Source organism: Rhinoraja longicauda, chromosome 21, assembly GCF_053455715.1.
Source record: "Rhinoraja longicauda isolate Sanriku21f chromosome 21, sRhiLon1.1, whole genome shotgun sequence".
NCBI classification, from domain to species: Eukaryota; Metazoa; Chordata; class Chondrichthyes; order Rajiformes; family Arhynchobatidae; genus Rhinoraja; species Rhinoraja longicauda.
This window is the reverse complement of record NC_135973.1, coordinates 34,312,430-34,331,355: the sequence shown is the minus strand read 5'-3', so window position 1 is coordinate 34,331,355 and position 18,926 is coordinate 34,312,430. Positions and strand designations below refer to the sequence as shown.

The 18,926-nt window shown below is 46.3% G+C and overlaps 1 protein-coding gene across 2 annotated transcripts in view; it reads right to left on the bottom strand.

Moving 5' to 3' along the window:
- cpped1 (calcineurin-like phosphoesterase domain containing 1) overlaps positions 1–13,209 on the bottom strand; it is a 233,636-nt gene extending 220,427 nt beyond the window's left edge. Inside the window, exon 1 of one of the 2 annotated variants that reach the window (XM_078418303.1) lies at positions 12,988–13,209. In XM_078418303.1, coding sequence (XP_078274429.1) covers positions 12,988–13,066 — 79 coding nt within the window. In that variant the 5' untranslated portion in view covers positions 13,067–13,209. Of the gene's footprint in view, positions 1–12,395; positions 12,826–12,987 lie in introns of those variants that run through there. The other variant, XM_078418304.1, reaches the window with a different exon arrangement.
- Between the last annotated feature and the right edge of the window lie 5,717 nt (positions 13,210–18,926).

Below are 18,926 nucleotides of genomic sequence, written 5' to 3'. Positions count from 1 at the left end.
GAAAAAAAAAGTTATTTTTCCCCACAAGATATTCAAAAATAAAGGTGATTTTAATAGCTTCCAGTTATCTTGTGTTACTGCAAGCTAATGATAACAAAGGCGGTTTTTACATTGTTTAAGTGAGTATTACAGGTGCTCCCTGGCTTACGATGCTTCGACTTGCGATAGTTCGACATTGCGATGGTGCAAACGGCAGCGACCCATAGCGAGCCACCGTTCGCTTCCAGCCACGTGATCTCGCGTATTACAATGCATTTCCACTTACAATATTTTGGGTTTGCGATGGGTTTCTCGGAACGGAACCCCCATCGGAAGCTGAGGAGCATCTGTATTGTACAAGTATCCACAGAAGTGGGGGTGGAGGAGGGGGGCTTGTAAGGGGATATCTGGAAAGCAGTTTTGTTTTCTGCGTGACAATTTCCAGAGTAACATTTACGTTGTTTCTCTGGTTCTCAATGGATATCACGATGCACAAACACAAACAGCATTCTCTAATACACCTGTCATGTTATATCCGGTCTGAAGAAGGGTCTCGGCCCGAAACGCCACCTATTCCATTTCTCCACAGATGCTGCCTGACCCACTGAGTTGAGTTACTCCAGCTTTTTGCGTCTGGCTTCATGCATTCTAGCAGGGGCTATCCGCACAGCCCAAAGGGTGCACCTTTAAAACCACATGGCGTAGAAACAGGACCTTCAGCCCAACCCATCCCTGTCGATCTAGATACACCATTAAATTAGTCCCATTTACCCGCATTTGGCCTTTATCCCTCTTGATGAACCTATTGATGAACCTATCCAAAAATGGACACAAAATGCCAGAGTAACTCAGCGGGCCAGGCAGCATCTCTGGAGAGAAGGAATGTGTGATGTTTCGGGTCGAGACCCTTCTTCAGTCTGGAGAAGGGTCTCGACCCAAAACGTCACCCATTCCTTCTATCCAGAGATGCTGCCTGGCCTGCTAAGTTACTCCAGCATTTTGTGTCTATCTTCGGTGTAAACCAGCATCTGCAGTTCCTTCTTGCGCATGAACCCATCCAGATGTATTTTTAAGGTTCCTATTATATCTTCCTCAACTACTTCCACTGGCAGCTCGTTCCATATACCCGCCATCCTCTGTATGAAAATGGTGCCCCCAAGCTTTTCCGCCTCACCTTAAACCTCAGCCCTCTTGTTCTTGATTCCCCTGGCCTGGGAGAAAGACTCTGTGTTCACCCTCAGGGTGATCCTAGAGAGCTGTATAATGTCATGAAATTATTTCTCTCAGAAAAGGTCGGGAACAGAGCAAGGAAGACCGTTGGCTGAGAGCAAAGTAAGTGTTAATTGCTGTGTGTAAAGGCAGTTTAAAAAGAGCGCCAAGAGTCCGTTAGTAGTCAGTCAGAAAAGGTCGGGAACAGAGCAAGGAAGACCGTTGGCTGAGAGCAAAGTAAGTGTTAATTGCTGTGTGTAAAGGCGAGGAGGCTGAGGTGAGGAGATTACGCTTGTTTTTGCGCCTGAATTGTTTTTGACCACTAAAGTAATGGCGGACAAGTTGGTGCAGTGTGTTTTCTGCAGGATGTGGGAAGGTAGGGACACCGCTGGAGCTTCTGGGAGCTACACCTGCAAGAACTGTGTCCAGGTGCGGCTCCTGAATGGACGTGTGGCGGAGTTGGAAAGGCAGCTGGAAGACCTCAGGGCCATCCGGGAATGCGAGAGTTTCCTGGACAGGACCTACTGCGAGGCTGTCACGCCAAGGGTCCAGGTCGAGCGAAGGTGGGAGACCGTTTCAGGGGGGAGCAAACGTGGATTACAGGAGACCCCGGTGGCTGTGCCTATTGCAAACAGGTACACCCTCTTGGGAGCTGTTGGGGCAGAAGACGCTTCCAGTCCGAGCGGCGGACGAGTTGGCAGATCTAACCCAGGCAAGGAAACTCGACCGGGGAGACCGAAGTCAGGAAGAGCCATAGTAGTGGGTGACTCCATTGTCCGAGTAAGGACAGTAGATTCTGTGGCGACAGGCGGGACTCGAGGATGGTCTGTTGCCTCCCTGGTGCCAGGGTTCAAGACATCACGGGGCGGCTTCAGAACATCCTAGCGAGGGAAGGCGATCAACCGGAAGTAGTTGTGCATGTGGGCACAAACGACGTCGGGAGGAAGAGGAAGGAGATACTGCGACGTGAGTTTAGAGAGTTAGGAAGAAGACTGAGAAGTAGGACGTCGAAAGTGGTTGTCTCTGGACTGCTACCTGTACCTCGTGCTAGTGAGGGCAGGAATAGAGAGATCGGGGATATAAATGTATGGCTGAGGGGCTGGTGCAGGGACCAGGGATTTAGATTTCTAGGCAACTGGGATCTCTTCTGGGGTAGGGGTGACCTGTACAAAAGGGACGGATTACACCTTAACAGCAGGGGGACCAACATTCTGGCAGGTAGGTTTGCTAGTGCTACAAGTGCGGCTTTAAACTAAGTAGTGGGGGGGAGGGGTTGACAAACTGGGAATATGGAGATGGAGTTAAAGGGAAAGCAAATATCGGAGAAATTGCAAAGGACTCTCGAATGAATGGGGAGGGAAGTTCTAGAAGGTATAAGAGAGTAAGGTCAGGCCCAATTGTGACCGGTGTGAGAGGGGAGGTGAATACGAAAATTAAAGTGTTGTATTTAAATGCGCGAAGTATAAGAAATAAAGTGGATGAGCTTGAGGCTCAGTTAGACATTGGCAAGTATGATGTTGTGGGAATCACTGAGACATGGCTACAAGAGGACCAGGGCTAGGAACTGAATATTCAGGGGTACACAACATATAGAAAAGACAGACAGGTGGGCAGAGGGGGTGGGGTCGCTCTGTTGGTGAGGAATGATATTCACTCCCTTGCAAGGGGTGACATAGAATCAGGAGATGTAAAATCAGTATGGGTAGAAATGAGGAATTGTAAGGGTAAAAAGACCCTAATGGGAGTTATCTACAGGCCCCCAAACAGTAGCCACGACATAGGGTGCAAGTTGAATGAGGAGCTAAAATTGGCATGTCGCAAATGTAATGTGGTTATGGGAGATTTCAACATGCAGGTAGACTGGGAAAATCAGGTTGGTAATGGACCCCAGGAAAGAGAGTTTGTGGAGTGTCTCCGAGATGGATTCTTAGAACAGCTTGTACTGGAGCCTACTAGGGAGAAGGCAATTCTGGATTTAGTGTTGTGTAATGAACCTGATCTGATAAGGGGACTCAAGGTAAAAGAGCCATTAGGATGCAGTGATTACAATATGATAAGTTTCACTCTACAAATTGAGAGCGAGAAGGGAAAATCGGAAGTGTCAGTATTACAGTATAGCAAAGGGGATTACAGAGGCATGAGGCAGGAGCTGGCCAGAATTGACAGGAAGGAGGCCCTAGCAGGGAAGACGGTGGAACAGCAATGGCAGGTATTCCTGGGAATAATGCAGAAGTTGCAGGATCAATTTATCCCAAAGAGGAGGAAAGATTCCAAGGGGAGTAAGAGACACCCGTGGCTGACAAGGGAAGTTAAGGACAGCATAAAAATAAAAGAGCAGAAGTACAACAAAGCAAAGAAGAGTGGGAAGCCAGAGGATTGGGACACTTTTAAAGAGCAACAGAAGATGACTAAGAAGATATACGGGGAGAAAAGATGAGGTACGAGGGTAAACTAGCCAATAATATAAAGGAGGATAGTAAAAGCTTTTTTAGGTATGTAAAGAGGAAACAAATAGTCAAGGCAAATGTGGGTCCCTTGAAGACAGAAGCGGGGGAATTTATTATGGGAAATAAGGAAATGGCAGACGAGTTGAACCGGTGCTTTGGATCTGTCTTCACTAAGGAAGATACAAGCAATCTCCCAGATGTTCTAGTGGCCAGAGATCCTAGGGTGACGGAGGAACTGAAGGAAATCCACATTAGGCAGGAAATGGTGTTGGGTAAACTGATGGGACTGAAGGCTGATAAATCCCCAGGGCCTGATGGTCTGCATCCCAGAGTACTTAAGGAGGTGGCGCTAGAAATTGTGGACGCATTGGTGATCATTTTCCAATGTTCTATAGATTCAGGATCAGTTCCTGTGGATTGGAGGGTAGCTAATGTTGTCCCACTTTTTAAGAAAGGAGGGAGAGAGAAAACGGGAAATTATAGACCAGTTAGTCTGACATCAGTGGTGGGGAAGATGTTGGAGTCAATTATAAAAGACGAAATTGCGGAGCATTTGGATAGTAGTAACAGGATTGTTCCAAGTCAGCATGGATTTACGAAGGGGAAATCATGCTTGACTAATCTTCTGGAATACTTTGAGGATGTAACCAGGGATATTGACAGGGGAGAGCCGGTGGATGTGGTGTACCTTGACTTTCAGAAAGCCTTTGACAAGGTTGCACATAGGAGATTAGTGGGCAAAATTAGAGCACATGGTATTGGAGGTAGGTACTGAAATGGATAGAAAATTGGTTGACAGACAGAAAGCAAAGAGTGGGGATAAATGGGTCCCTTTCAGAATGGCAGACAGTAACTAGTGGGGTACCGCAAGGCTCGGTGCTGGGACTGCAGTTATTTACAATATACATTAATGACTTGGATGAAGGGATTAAAAGTACCATTAGCAAATTTGCAGATGATACAAAGCTGGGTGGTAGTGTGAACTGTGAGGAAGATGCTATGAGGTTGCAGGGTGACTTGGACAGGTTGTGTGAGTGGGTGGATGCATGGCAGATGCAGTTTAATGTGGATAAGTGTGAGGTTATCCACTTTGGTAGTAAGAATAGGAACGCAGAGTATTATCTGAATGGTGTCAAGTTAGGAACAGGGGACGTACAACGAGATCCGGGTGTCCTAGTGCATCAGTCACTGAAAGGAAGCATGCAGGTACAGCAGGCAGTGAAGAAAGCCAATGGAATGTTGGCCTTCATAACAAGAGGAGTTGAGTATAGGAGCAAAGAGATCCTTCTGCAGTTGTACAGGGCCCAAGTGAGACCGCACCTAGAGTACTGTGTGCAGTTTTGGTCTCCAAATATGAGGAAGGGTATTCTTGCTATTGAGGGCATGCAGCGTAGGTTTACTAGGTTAATTCCCAGAATGGCGGGACTATCATATGTTGAAAGACTGGAGCGACTAGGCTTGTATACACTGGAATTTAGAAGGATGAGAGGAGATCTTATCGAAACGTATCAGATTATTAAGGGGTTGGACACGTTAGAGGCAGGAAACATGTTCCCAATGTTGGGGGAGTCCAGAACAAGGGGCCACAGTTTAAGAATAAGGGGTAGGCCATTTAGAACTGAGATGAGGAAAAACTTTTTCAGTCAGAGTTGTGAATCTGTGGAATTTTCTGCCTCAGAAGGCAGTGGAGGCCAATTCTCTGAATGCATTCAAGAGACAGCTGGATAGAGCTCTTAAGGATAGCGGAGTCAGGGGGTATGGGGAGAAGGCAGGAACGGGGTACTGATTGAGAATGATCAGCCATTATCACATTGAATGGCGGTGCTGGCTCGAAGGGCCGAATGGCCTCCTCCTGCACCTATTGTCTATATTATACACCCCTGTAGAATCACCCTGAGCCTCCTGCGCTCCAAGGAATAAAGTCCCAACCTGCCTGACCTCTCCCTTTTACTCAGGCTCTCGGGTGCTGGCAATATCGTTGTAAATCTTTCTTGCACCCTATCACGAGCAATGCCATCTCTCCCATGGCAGGGTGACCAAGACACAACACAAATCTCCAAGTATCTAGGACAAAAAACCTGCAGAAACTGGTTTAAATGGAAGGTAGGCACAAAATGCTGGAGTAACGCAGCAGGACAGGCAGCATCTCGGGAGACAAGGAATGGGTGACGTTTCGAATCGAGACCCTTCTTCAGACTGAAGGACCTCGACCCGAAACGTCACCCATTCCTTCTCTCGCGAGATGCGGCCTGACCCGTTGAGTTACTCCAGCATTTTGTGTCTACTTACAAATCTCCAAGTGCCAGTCAACAAATGATGAAAGGACGAGGCCAAGACAATTCAAATCAAGTAAGCCACATCTATTTCTCATTACAGTTCACTGGGCCAGTGCGGGTGATTGATCCTTATTCAAAATGCTTTCACCTAACTTGCCGTACAACAGACCTCATGTGGCTTTTGATGTCTTATAATTGGGAACAGATGAGAGGATTGTTTCAAGAAAAAAGCAATTATCCATTCTATGCTTGATTCACACTAAATACTCTCATAACAATCCACACTCGGCAAGGCCAGCAGCATAATCAAGGACGAGTCGCACCCTGACTATTCTACCCTCTCCCATCAGGCAAAAGGTACAGAAGCGTCAAAATGCACACCACCAGATTCAGGGACAGTTTCTTCCCAGCTGTTATCAGGCAATTGAACCATCCTACCACAACTAGAGAGCAGTCCTTAACTAATATCTACCTCATTGAGGACCCTCGGACTGTCTTTGATCGGACTTTACTGGCTTTACCTTGCACTAAACGTTATTCCCTTATCATGTATCACTGTGAATGGCTTGATTGTAATCATGTATTGTCATAAACTAAACTGAACTAAACTTACTTGCAATGACTCAGTCCCTTCTCTGGGACCAATACCAAGTTATATGAATGTGAAGACGAAATACTTCTTTCCCCAAGGTTAAGGGAGATTTACAAGCAGGTTATTTGTGCAACAGAGGGGTAGGTGCTTGGATTGGGCTGCTGAAGAGGTGGATGTAGGTAGGGTAGAAACATTTAAGAGGCAGTTAGACAGACATGAAATGGGGTGGAAAGATACAGGCCATGTGCAGGCAGATGTGTGGTTTAAATTGGCATCATAGTCGATACAGGCATCATGGGCAAAGGGCTTGTTCTTGCAGATAGACACAAAATGCTGGAGTAACTCAGCGGGACAGGCAGCATCTCTGGGGAGAAGGAATGGGTGATGTTTCGGGTTGAGACCCTTCTTCAGACTGTTCTTGTGCTGCACTGTAGGATGTTCTGACATATGTGTAGGGAAAAAAAACTGCAGATGCTGGACTAAATCGAAGGTACACACAAAATGCTGGAGTAACTCAGCGGGTCAGGCAGCATCTCGGGAGAGAAGGAATGGGCGACGTTTTGGGTCGAGACCCCTCTTCAGTCTGATGAAGAGTCTCGACCCGAAACGTCACCCATTCCTTCTCTCCCGAGATGCTGCCTGACCCCTGAGTTACTCCAGCATTTTGTGACCACCATGTTCTGACATATGGCCATACGAAGGGAACCAAAGCAGCAAATTTATTACCCCGTCTTAAAAGTTTCAAAAATAACACAACCAGGTGAGAATGCTAAACGCTAGTCACTCCTGCAGAATTGGTTCAGATTTTTAATACCCCACTCGACCAAGTGGACCCGTTGGGCCCAAACCTCTCCTCCATTGGTACAGATCCTCTCCTCTCCCCTTCCCCTCTCCCCCCTCCCCCTCCACCCCCCTTAGCCATCCTTCCAAAGAAAGGATATAGGTGGAGACAGGAAGACAGTGGGAGAACTGGGAAGGGGGGGGGGGGGAGAAGTTCTCTGTCCCTCTCTTCCCCTCCTCCTTCCCAGATCTCCCTCTGTCTTCCTGTCTCCACCTATATCCTTCCTTTGTCCCGCCCCCCTGACATCAGTCTGAATAAGGGTCTCGACCCGAAATGTCACCCATTCCTTCTCTCCTGAGATGCTGCCCGACCTGCTGAGTTACTCCAGCATTTTGTGATACCACCATTTTGTGTTAATCTTCAAGAAATTTACTCAAAGATTGATTAGAATATGGCACTCCTAAACACTGGGAACGATTGAAAAGCGAAGTTTATCACACACAAATGATACGGGATATGTTTGGATATGGTCACTTTAATTTCATGTTTCATGTATTTTGTGCTTTGAATCAATTTCTGTCCTGCAATGAATAAAGTGCTATCGTATCGTATCGTAGATTATTGTTGGGAGAAGAGGAGAGATATGTGGAGTTTCCTGTTGTACAAATGCTGGCACTGTTCCATTTCTAAACTCCAAATATAATCGAACGAAACCAACTTTGCAAGATTAAGAAGTGCAATGTTTCCATCATGCATCAAAATTGACATGGTTATCCCAAAACTTTGTTAGAGAAGTAGTTAACCCGCCGAGAAACATACAACTACTTTGCTGAAATATTGTGCTGTGAAATAATGAAAATATCAAAAATATAAAGAAGTCCTTCCAGAACACTGGGCTCAGCTTTAGATAAAATTCATTGATTAGGCAGGACAAGGGCACCGCAGGACATCTGTAACACTTCATCATGTTCCCATCAGCTCAAAAAACATTCTGTGCTCTGCGCTGCCAGAATTACATACTGGTAATGGTGAAGGGAGGACTTCCCATCATGGCTTCTTAATGAACAACGGAACAGTAGCACACCTTATTACGAGATTAAATTATTACAGCACTGAGCAGCAGAGACCGCAAAGGGATCAGCTCAAATTATTTAATGGTAAGAAGTAGAAATAAGGAACTGCAGATGCTGGCTTACATAGAAAAGTAACTCAGCATGTCAATCTGAGGAAGGACCCTGACCTTGAACATCACCTCTCGATGTTCTTCAGATGTTCCCATCCCAATGAGTTACCCCAGCACATTGTCTTTTTTTAAACTTCATGTGCAGAAGTGAATGTTGCTTTTGTTAGGAGGTGAGACAAATCCTCGGGCATCTAAATTTAATAGGCGGATTTGTCACACAAATATTGCTCGAACCAACTTTTATTTTAGGTTGGAAGGCAGGCGTTATTCAGTATTTTACAGGCAATTGTAAACCGTTAGGTTCTCCAAAGGACAGATTACAACAGAACACTGGTGTTTATTCACAAAATGCTGGAGTAACTCAGCAGGTCAGGCAGCATCTCAGGAGAGAAGGAATGGGTGACGTTTCGGGTCGAGACCCTTCTTCAGACTGAAGAAGGGTCTCGACCCGAAACGTCACCCATTCCTTCTCTCCTGAGATGCTGCCTGACCTGCTGAGTTACTCCAGCATTTTGTGAATAAATACCTTCGATTTGTACCAGTATCTGCAGTTATTTTCTTACAGAACACTGGTGTAGTAAATTACTGACAGCTTTGGGATTTCCATCTTAACTATACAGGAACACAAATTACAAAGCGTTGCTATTGTTATTTCTGCAAAGTTCAGGCCTACAGATAACCCATTCTAATTCTTGTGAATGTTTAACTATTCTGATATTTTATTCCTTTGATTTTCACCATTATCTTGTTTTTTTTCAATGAATGAATAAATAACACTTCGGCCATTTTAAATCCTCGTCTGCCCATCGCTTAAGCTCTGCTTCTCTTTGACATGCCATCTTCCCTTTTGCTTCCCAAGTCTGTTCCGTTTTTCAATTCCCCTTCGTCTAGAATTTTTTTTTCCCTCCTTCATGGCTTCAATGCCAGATGCTAACTGAGCTGCAGCATCTTGTGGTTTGCTGAAGTTAACAGAATGTCGAATTACAATGTTGCAGTGACAAACACAAAGGAAAGGACATCATAATCACACTGGCAAGTCCCCCACAGACCACGTCTTCAGTATCCCATGAAGTGCCTGCCACCAAGAATCAAGAAATACTTCCAATCATTTGTGCTTACAGCTTGGAAAGGATATTTTGCGTGGGATAAAATAGAGTGGGAAGTAGGATTGTTAATAAAAATAAAATATAAACAAAAATAATTGAAATCAGTGTACTGAGAGCATAAAACAAAACCAATTTCAAAGAACTAGAAACTTTCAGACTGAGAGCACAAAAACCTTGCAATGATGATCAAAATGTTGAATACATGTAAATATTAAATTCTATTTAAAACAACAGGAAAATATATCACTATATCAAATATTAAAAAAACACCCCTTTTCTAGTTTTCTAAAATAAATCGCTTTGGTTTCAACTCCTCAGGACATGACATACCGTCATTTCCTAAATACTTCTTCCATGGGGTACATAACCATTTGTTTCTGAATGTGAACTTGATTATATTGCACCTTCAATAAAAGTTCCTCTGTGCATCGAGTGGGCCGCCATCTCCTAATGGGGACAGTGGATGCTGAATGTCAGTGACATTTCGCAACCTCAGGTATTTTCTGAACCAGTTGTTGCTACATTTGCTGTTTCTTCTCTAAAACTGCAGCAAATATTCATGCATTGTCTTTCTGCTGACTGGATAGCAGGCGGCAAAAGCTTTTCACTCTATCTCGGAACACGTGACAATAAACTAAACTGTAAACAATTCTCTTGCTCCATTCATTCTCAATCCCATAGCCTATTATCAAATGTCACAACCAGAAATGGTGATCCAATAATGCCAGCCAAAGGCATCAACCCTATTTCTACATTCCAGGGATGTCTTAGTTTCTAACACCGCATTTTGCATTTCTACCACTTTTATAAATCTTCCTCCGAAGTGTGATCTTGAGTTGAATGACGGAAGTCTGTACTGGAAATGGTGTATTGCATGTTCTGTCCAGAAATGCTGCTTCCTGCAATTTCGGTAGACACAAAATGCTGGAGTAACTCAGCGGGTCAGGCAGCATCTCAGGAGAGAAGGAATGGTTGACGTTTCGGGCCGAGACCCTTCTTCAGACTTGTTACGTAACAAGGATAGAGTCCCCCTTGTCCTCACCTTCCACCCCATCAGCCGTCGTATACAACAAGTTATCCTCCAACATTTCCGTCACCTCTAACGGGATCCCACTACTGGCCACATCTTCCCATCTCCTCCCCTTTCTGTGTTCCGCAGATACCGTTCCCTCCGTAACTCCCTGGTCCACTCGTCCCTTCCCACCCAAACCACCCCCTCCCCAGGTACTTTCCCCTGCAACCACAGGAGATGCAACACCTGTTCCTTTACCTCCCTCTTCGACTCCATCCAAGGACCCAAACAGTCTTTCCAGATGAGGCAGAGGTTCACCTGCACCTCCTCCAACCTCATCTATTGTATCTGCCGTTCGAGATGTCAACTTCTCTACATCGGCAAGACCAAAACGCAGGCTCGGCAATCGTTTCGCTCAACACCTTCGCTCAGTCCGCTTTAACCAACCTGATCTCAGCACTTCAACTCCCCCTCCCACTCCCAGTCTGACCTTTCTGTCATGGGCCTCCTCCATTGTCATAGTGAGGCCCAACACAAATTGGAGGAACAGCATCTCATATTTCGCTTGGGCAGCCTACACACCACCTCCCCCTTCCCAGTTCTCCCACTATCTTCCTGTCTCCTACTACATCCTATCTTTGTCCAGCCGCCTCTCCTGCCATCAGTCTGAAGAAGGGTCTCGACCCAAAACGTCACCCATTCCTTCTGTCCCGAGATGGTGCCTGACCCACTGAGTTACTCCAGCATTTTGAGTCTACCTTCGATTTGAGCCAGCATATGCAGTCATTTTCCTGCAATTTCTGGTGTTGGCTACGACTGACAGAAAACCTTCCCATTTAGCGATCGCTAGGGATCACCAGCATCCCAGGTGAAGAAGCTAACAGCCAGCACTTTGAAAGAGCCATCCAATTAGTCTTTTTCTAAAAGTCCTGCTTTTTTTTTCTAACTCGTGTGTTGAACATAACATTTTGCATCCACTGCCCTTACAATGAGCAAAACACAAAGTGCTGGAGAAACTGAATGGGTCAGGCAGCCCCTGGGGTGGTGGGTTGGAGGAGTGGAAGGCAGTATTTAGGGTTGAGACCCTCCTTTGGGCTGATTCAGAATCAATCTGAAAGGTCCCGACCTGAAACGTGGTGTGGCCATTCCTGACCTGACCCGCTGAGTTCCTTCACAAAATGCTGGAGTAACTCAGCAGGTCAGGCAGCATCTCAGGAGAGAAGGAATGGGTGACGTTTCGGGTCGAGACCCTTCTTCAGACTGAGTTCCTTCAGCACTGTGTGTTTTGCTCAAGATGCCAGCGGATGGAGTTCCTTGTGTCTCCATTTTACTGTCCTTTCGTGTAGTATGTTCCACCACAGCTGGTTGCATTAAGAGAAGTCCTTATTTCCAGGCTAGAGGGCATTCATTGGTTTAAGTTGCAATGGGAGTGGTTTAAAGGAGATCAGAGGGGAAAGTTTTTTCTACGCAGAAAGTGGTTGATATCTGTGACTTACTGTCAGGGGAGGTGGTGGCAGCAGATAAAATCACGATATTTAATAAACATCCTTTAAATGTACGACTCTATTACCCTATGTGGCCCTTCGGCCAGTAATAATAACACAGAATTGCCAATGAACTACAAGACAAAAAACTTGTTCACGGTTTCTGCAATACAACGGCACAAAGTTGCTCTAGAGATGGGACTGGCCGGCCAGCTGGTTGCTCCCTCAATTTAAAAAAAATGATCACCGTTCCTGCTTAGTTTAAACTTTCATTATGGCAACTCGAGGTTACCCCAAAGCCTCGGGTGTGGTGGTGGTGCCCTCACCTTTGTCCACGTGGTGCAAGTAGTACCCGGCGAAGAGGCCACGTCCCGGGGAAGGTTCCAGAGAGCGGCTCGGGGAGCCCCGCGGAAGGTTCCAGAGCGCGGCCTGTGAGTCTCGTGGAGGGTTCTAGAACGCGGCCCGGGAAAGATTCCAGCGCGCGGCCCGGGGAATCTCGTGGAGGGTTCTAGAACGCGGCCCGGGGGTCCCGTGGAGGGTTCCAGAGCTCGGCTCGGGGAAGGTTCCCGAACGCGGGCCGGGAGTCCCAGAAGGTTCCAGAGCGCGGGCCCAGACCTGCCCCATGCGGCGGGGGGGGGGGGGGAGAGCCCGGGCAGGGCAGGAGGAAGGAACTGCAGAGGCTGCTTGCCTTTACACCAGGGACAGACACAAAGTGCTGCCGCAACTGCCGAAGAAAGGCACCAAATGTAGACTGAAGAAGGGTCTCAACCCGGAAACGACACCCATTCCTTCAACCCCAGAGCAGAGGCGCTGCTGGCCCCCGCTGAGTTGCTGCAGCACTTTGTGTCTGTCTCCGGGGAGGGGAGGGGAGGGGAGGGGAGTCACGGAGAGCGGCCCCGGGGTTGCCTAGCGCCGTACCTTCGCTAAATCCCTCGTAGCCTCGGCGCTGGGCTTTAAGAAACATGGGCATTTTGCATTCTGCAGCCATGGCGAGCATTCTCCGGTAAATCGCAGCACAAAAAAAAGCCAGCTCGATGCAAGTCGTGTTCCCACTTGGCCCTACGGAGGGCGGCCGAGGACAGGGCAGGGCGAGGACAGGGCGAGGGCGAGGGCGAGGACAGGGCGCAGCTCGCAACTCGATTGTTTGGCTTTTGATTGAACTGCTTTCTCCAACAAGGTGATCCTTTCCTTCATCCAAATGTGCGGGAAACACGGCACGTTCTTCTGTTTGCCAATGGGAGCGAACAACGTTCAAATTGATTTATAACTGCCTTTTGCAAAAATGAAACGACACATTTTCCGTCATTATCAGTTTTATAGATCTCGTTTATTTTTATGTAATTAAGGACAAGTATCTTTTTATGTAAACTGTTATATTTGACCTTGTGCCCTAATTTCTTAAATTTTCAGTCAAATATTTGTTTTGAATACATTGAAAGAAGTAGCCTGGTACTGCTTCAAAACAACTGAGAGATTTAAAATTATGAAACGAAAGATAAGAAACGATTGACGATAGGCACAAAATGCTACAATTTGTAGCCACACATAAAGGTGAGCTGCTGGAAGAACTCAAGCGGGTCAGGCCTATGCAGGGAAATGGAGAGTCCACGTTTCAATCTTGGGTGGACTGACTATCAGACTCTTCCTCTAGGCTGCTGTTTGATGTTTCGATCCAGTCTCGATGAAGAATTGAAATGTTCATTTCCCTCCACGGGTGCTGCCTGACCCATTAATTGCATCCAGTGAGAAGCCCTTTCCAAAGCTATATATAACTAGAAATTATATGACACAGTGTGTTCTATGCATAAAATGGGTCTTGCAGACAATTATGATTAATTTAAATTATTTCTGAATTACTGGATCACTTTGGGTTTCAGAGCCAGATCAACTGGTTATTGTAATTAACATTTTAAGTCAGCAAAGAAAAATCATCTGCTGAAGGAACTCAGTGGGTCAAGCAAAATCTGTGGAGGCAAAAGAATCCTCCATCAGGCCATTACAAATGGCCTGGAATCAGAAACTATTTGTAAGATCGTTGATAGACACAAAACGCTGGAGTAACTCAGTGGGTCAGGCAGCATCTCTGCAGAGAAGGAGTGGGTGACGTTTCGGGTCAAGAAAACTGACTTCTTCAGACTGAGAGTCAGGGGAGAGGGAAACTAGTCTGAAGCAGGGTCTCAATCCGAAACGTCACCCATTCCTTCTCTCCAGGGATGCTGCCTGTCCCACTGAGTTACTCCAGCATTTTGCATCAATCTTCGGTTAGAACCAGCATCTGCAGTTCCTTCCTACACATTTTGTAAGATCGTCGAATGTATTGCACCTAGGGTTGCCAACTGTGCCGTATTAGCCGGAACATCCCGTATTTTGGGCTAAATTGGTTTGTCCCATACGTGAACGCCCTTGTCCCGTATTAGTAGGGTTGCCAACTTCCTCACTCCCAAATAAGGGACAAAGGGTGATGTCATCGCCCCACATGACCTTACCCAGCCAGCGGCCACGTGCTCCCGCTCCACCAATGGTGGCTGCCCGGGTGGCCGCCATTGGTGGAGTGGGAGCACGTGGCCGCTGGCTGGGTGAGATCACGTGGGACGCGGGGCGGTGACCTCACCCTTTGTCCCGTATTTGGGAGTGAGGAAGTTGGCAACCCTAATTGCACCATTTGATGAGAGGAAATAGTAGGATCGCAATAAAAGAGTTTAGCGTAGAATGAAAATACAGTGTATCTCATATGTCTGATACTTTACTCAACTCTGATTAGTATAACAACAAAATGTCCATTAATTTGACAATTCATTTCGAAAAGGAAAACATTTCAGATGCTGTTAATCTGAATTAAAACCAAAATGCTGGAAAAGCTTTGTAGACCATGCGATGGAGTCTACCTGTGATGAGAAAACCAGAGGTATATTTCAGACCAATGACCAGTCAACGCTATGGGGTGGGAGCTGCCTTACGTCCTCGTCGTCCACCCTGGGTAGGTCTACAGAACTGGCAAAATTTGCAGCAAAGCGTCAACTACAGTACTCTGAAGTACCAATTGCCACTTTTGATTGTTGTAGTTGACATACGAAAGAAGAAGTCAAAGCTATGAGGTTAGAAATTGAATATATTTTAAGATGCAGCGTTTTGGATGGAATGCCTGTGATAAGGTGAAGATAAAATGACATAAGTAGTGGTTTTGTTGACTATGATAAGGTGATAATAGACAATAGGTGCAGGAGTAGGCCATTCGGCCCTTCGAGCCAGCACTGCCATTCAATGTGATCATGGCTGATGAAAGCTTGTTTCAAATTTCCTTAATCCGCACAAGGCCATTGGGCCATCTGTTCTACGTACACTCTTAGATTAATCCCATCAATCCCATGTGTAGTAAGGAACTGCAGATGCTGGTTTAAACTGAAGATAGACTCAAAAAGGTGGAGTACCTTAGCGGGTCAGACAGCATCTCTGGAGAAAGGGAATAGGTTATGTTTAGCCATGAAGCTCACAGGGAGCATGTACAGTAGGTGTAGGAAGGAACTGCAGATGCTGGTTTAAACCAAAGATAGACGCAAAATGCTGGAGTAACTCAGCGGGACAGGCAGCATCTCTGGAGAGAAGGAATGGGTGGCTTTTCGGGTCAAGACTCCTCTTCAGACCTTGTGCAGTATTTGGGACATGGTGGGAAAGAAGCCTACCTAGGAGCCACCCATGCATCGAAGCAAGACCATGCAAACCGCACCGACCCCAACACAGGTCAGAATGCAACCTCCTCACTGGAGCCAGCACACAGCTGCACCATGTCCTGTTCCATTCGGTTGCCCATTGTTAGGTGTGGCTGATGTATTTGGAAAAAATGCATGTGATAGGATGTGAATTTTACCTGAGAAAGACGATGCAGGTGGATGAATATTTCAAGGGAACTGGCCAGTGAGATGCCCTATTCCAAAGCTATACATAACTAGAAATTATATGGTGCAATGAGTTTAGTTTAGAGATACAGAGCGGAATCAGGCCCTTCGGCCCACAGAGTCCGCACCAACCAACGATCCCCGCACGCTAACACTATCCTGCACACACTGGGGACAATTTTAATTTACACCAAGCCAATTAACCTACATACCTGTATGGTTTTGGAGTGTGGGAGGAAACCGAAGATCTCGAAGAAAACCCATGCAGGTCACGGGGAGAACGAACAATCTCCGTACAGACAGCACCTGTAGTCAGGATCGAACCCGGGTCTCTGGCGCTGTAAGGCAGCAACTCTACTGCTGCACCACCTAGGACTATAGGTTTGCTCAATAAATTTACCTTAAGTTAACCCAAGCTGTTTGCATTTCCAAGCGCTATTGCTACAGAGTTCGCAATTCAACCGACTTTCTAACTCCAGCTTCAGTGGTTGAAGTGCCCCCTGTATATATTGGTACCTGCGATCCTATAACACACCGTTCAGATACAGCATAAAGTGCCAGGAGCTGAATGGGACCACAAGAATGATCGTGTAATCATTATTCAACGCCGTTTGCCTGGACTGGGAAGGCACTCCATGATTTCCCCAGACTAAAAGTGGACTGGACTTTGGACTGTTTATGTTTTCTGGGTTTTTTTCCTTTTATTCAGCGCCAATTCATGGCGAGTGTGCATTTGTGATTGTGCAAAAGAATTTCACTGGGCTGTGCATACACCGATCAGCCAAAACATTATGACCTGATGAGCCAAAACATTATGACCTGATGAGCCAAAACATTATGACCTGATGAGCCAAAACATTATGACCACCTACCTAATATGCTGTTGGTCCTCCATGTGCAGCCCCATACGCAGCAGGGTGCAATGCACTATGCATTGTGACACATTCCTCCTGTGACCACCATTAAAGTTTTCTGTGACTTGTGCCACAGTAGACCTTCTGTCGGTTCGGACCAGACGGGATCGCCTTCGTTGCCCTCGCGCATAGATGAGCCTTGGGCGCCCAACACCCTGTCGCCGGTTTGTGGTTTGTCCCTCCTCGGATCACTGTCGGTAGGTACTCACCACTGCTGACCGGGAGCACCCCACGTGCGGGCGGCACGGTGGCACAGCGGTAGAGTTGCTGCCTTACAGCGAATGCAGCACCGGAGACTCAGGTTCGATCCTGACTACGGGCGCTGTCTGTACGGAGTTTGTACGTTCTCCCCGTGACCTGCGTGGGTTTTCTCCGAGATCTTCGGTTTCCTCCCACACTCCAAAGACGTACAGGTATGTAGGTTAATTGACTGGGTAAATGTAAAAACTGTCCCTAGTGTGTGTAGGATAGTGTTAATGTGCGGGGATCGCTGGGCGGCGCGGACTCGGTGGGCCGAAGGGCCTGTTTCCACGCTGTATATCTAAATCTAAAAAAACCTTGCCGTTTCAGAGATGCTCTGACCCAGTCGTCTGGCCATAACAATTTGGCCCTTGTCAAAGTCGCTCAGGTCTTTACTCCTGCCAATTTCTCCTGCATCCAACACATCAACTTCAAGAACTGACTATTCACTTGCTGCCAAATATATCCCACCTCTTGACAGGTGCCATTGTAACAAGATAATCAATATTATTCACTTCACCTGTCAGTGGTCATAATGTTTTGGCTCATTGGTGTATGTGACAATAAAGAACTATTGAACGCAGGCTGCAGGGAGTGCATGGCAAAAATCAAGCTGTGGGAGACTGCCAAATGCAGTGGACTTAAATGGTTCAATGAAATCTCTGCGATCTCATAAAATAAAGGTTGCAAACCGGTTCACTATGCAACATGACAACACCAAGTTGGACTTTCAAGTTAGCAACACCAACTTAGACAGAGTTGCGTAGACATTGGAGCCAACCACCAATTAATCTGGTTTCAGCTTTGAGTTTGGTTGCAATTCACAATTAATTTCACCAATGTTAACACTCAGTACATGTTTAATACCTATTGTATTCTGTCATATTTACCAATATATAGTACATTACTGCCAGTGTTATGTAGGCACAAGTGTTTAGTTTAGAGTTACAGCGTGGAAACAGGTCCTTCAGCCCACCGAGTCTGCACCGACCAGTGACCTCAGTAAATTAGCTCACGACACACACGAGGGACAATTTACAATCACATCAAGCCAATTAACCTACAAATCTGTACATCTTTGGAGTGTGGGAGGAAACCGGAGATCCCGGAGAAAACCTACGCAGGTCACGGGGAGAACGTACAAACTCCGTACAGACAGCACCCATAGTCGGGATTAAACCCGGGTCCCTGGCGATGTAAGGCAGCAGCTCTACCACTGCACCACTGTGCCGCCCCTAGGACTCAGTGGGTTAGGCAGCATCTGTGGAAGCAAAGGGATGGTCGTGTTTTGAGTCGCAACCTTGCACCAGGACTGAGAGTGCAGAGGGAAGATTGCATATAGAAGTAAGAGGGAGGGGCAAAACAAAGACCGGTACCTGGTTGGTAGAAGCATCAGACAAACAAAGATAATGGGAGGGGGAGAGGATCTATATTTATGTGTGTGTGTTTAGTTTAGAGATATATGTACATATATACATATATATATTCATACATATATATAAAATGAACTCCATTTCAACATTTTTTTAAAATCAGCAGATCTTAACCTAATCCCTCCACACAAGTTGCTGATCTCTGAATGTGTTGAAAATGTCCTAGCCGAGGGAATACTGTGGAGAGGTCCCCTGCTGATCTTCCCTCATCTTTGCCCTTCCCCGACCATCGAAAACCATAAAAAGCATTTTACTGCTGAAGGAAAAATATCCAAATGGTGTCAATTGCATTTTCATTTTTAACAATGTTTGTTTCTAATTGGAGGAGCTATTAAACAAAAACTCTTCCATAGGATTTGTTTTGTATTTAACGGATA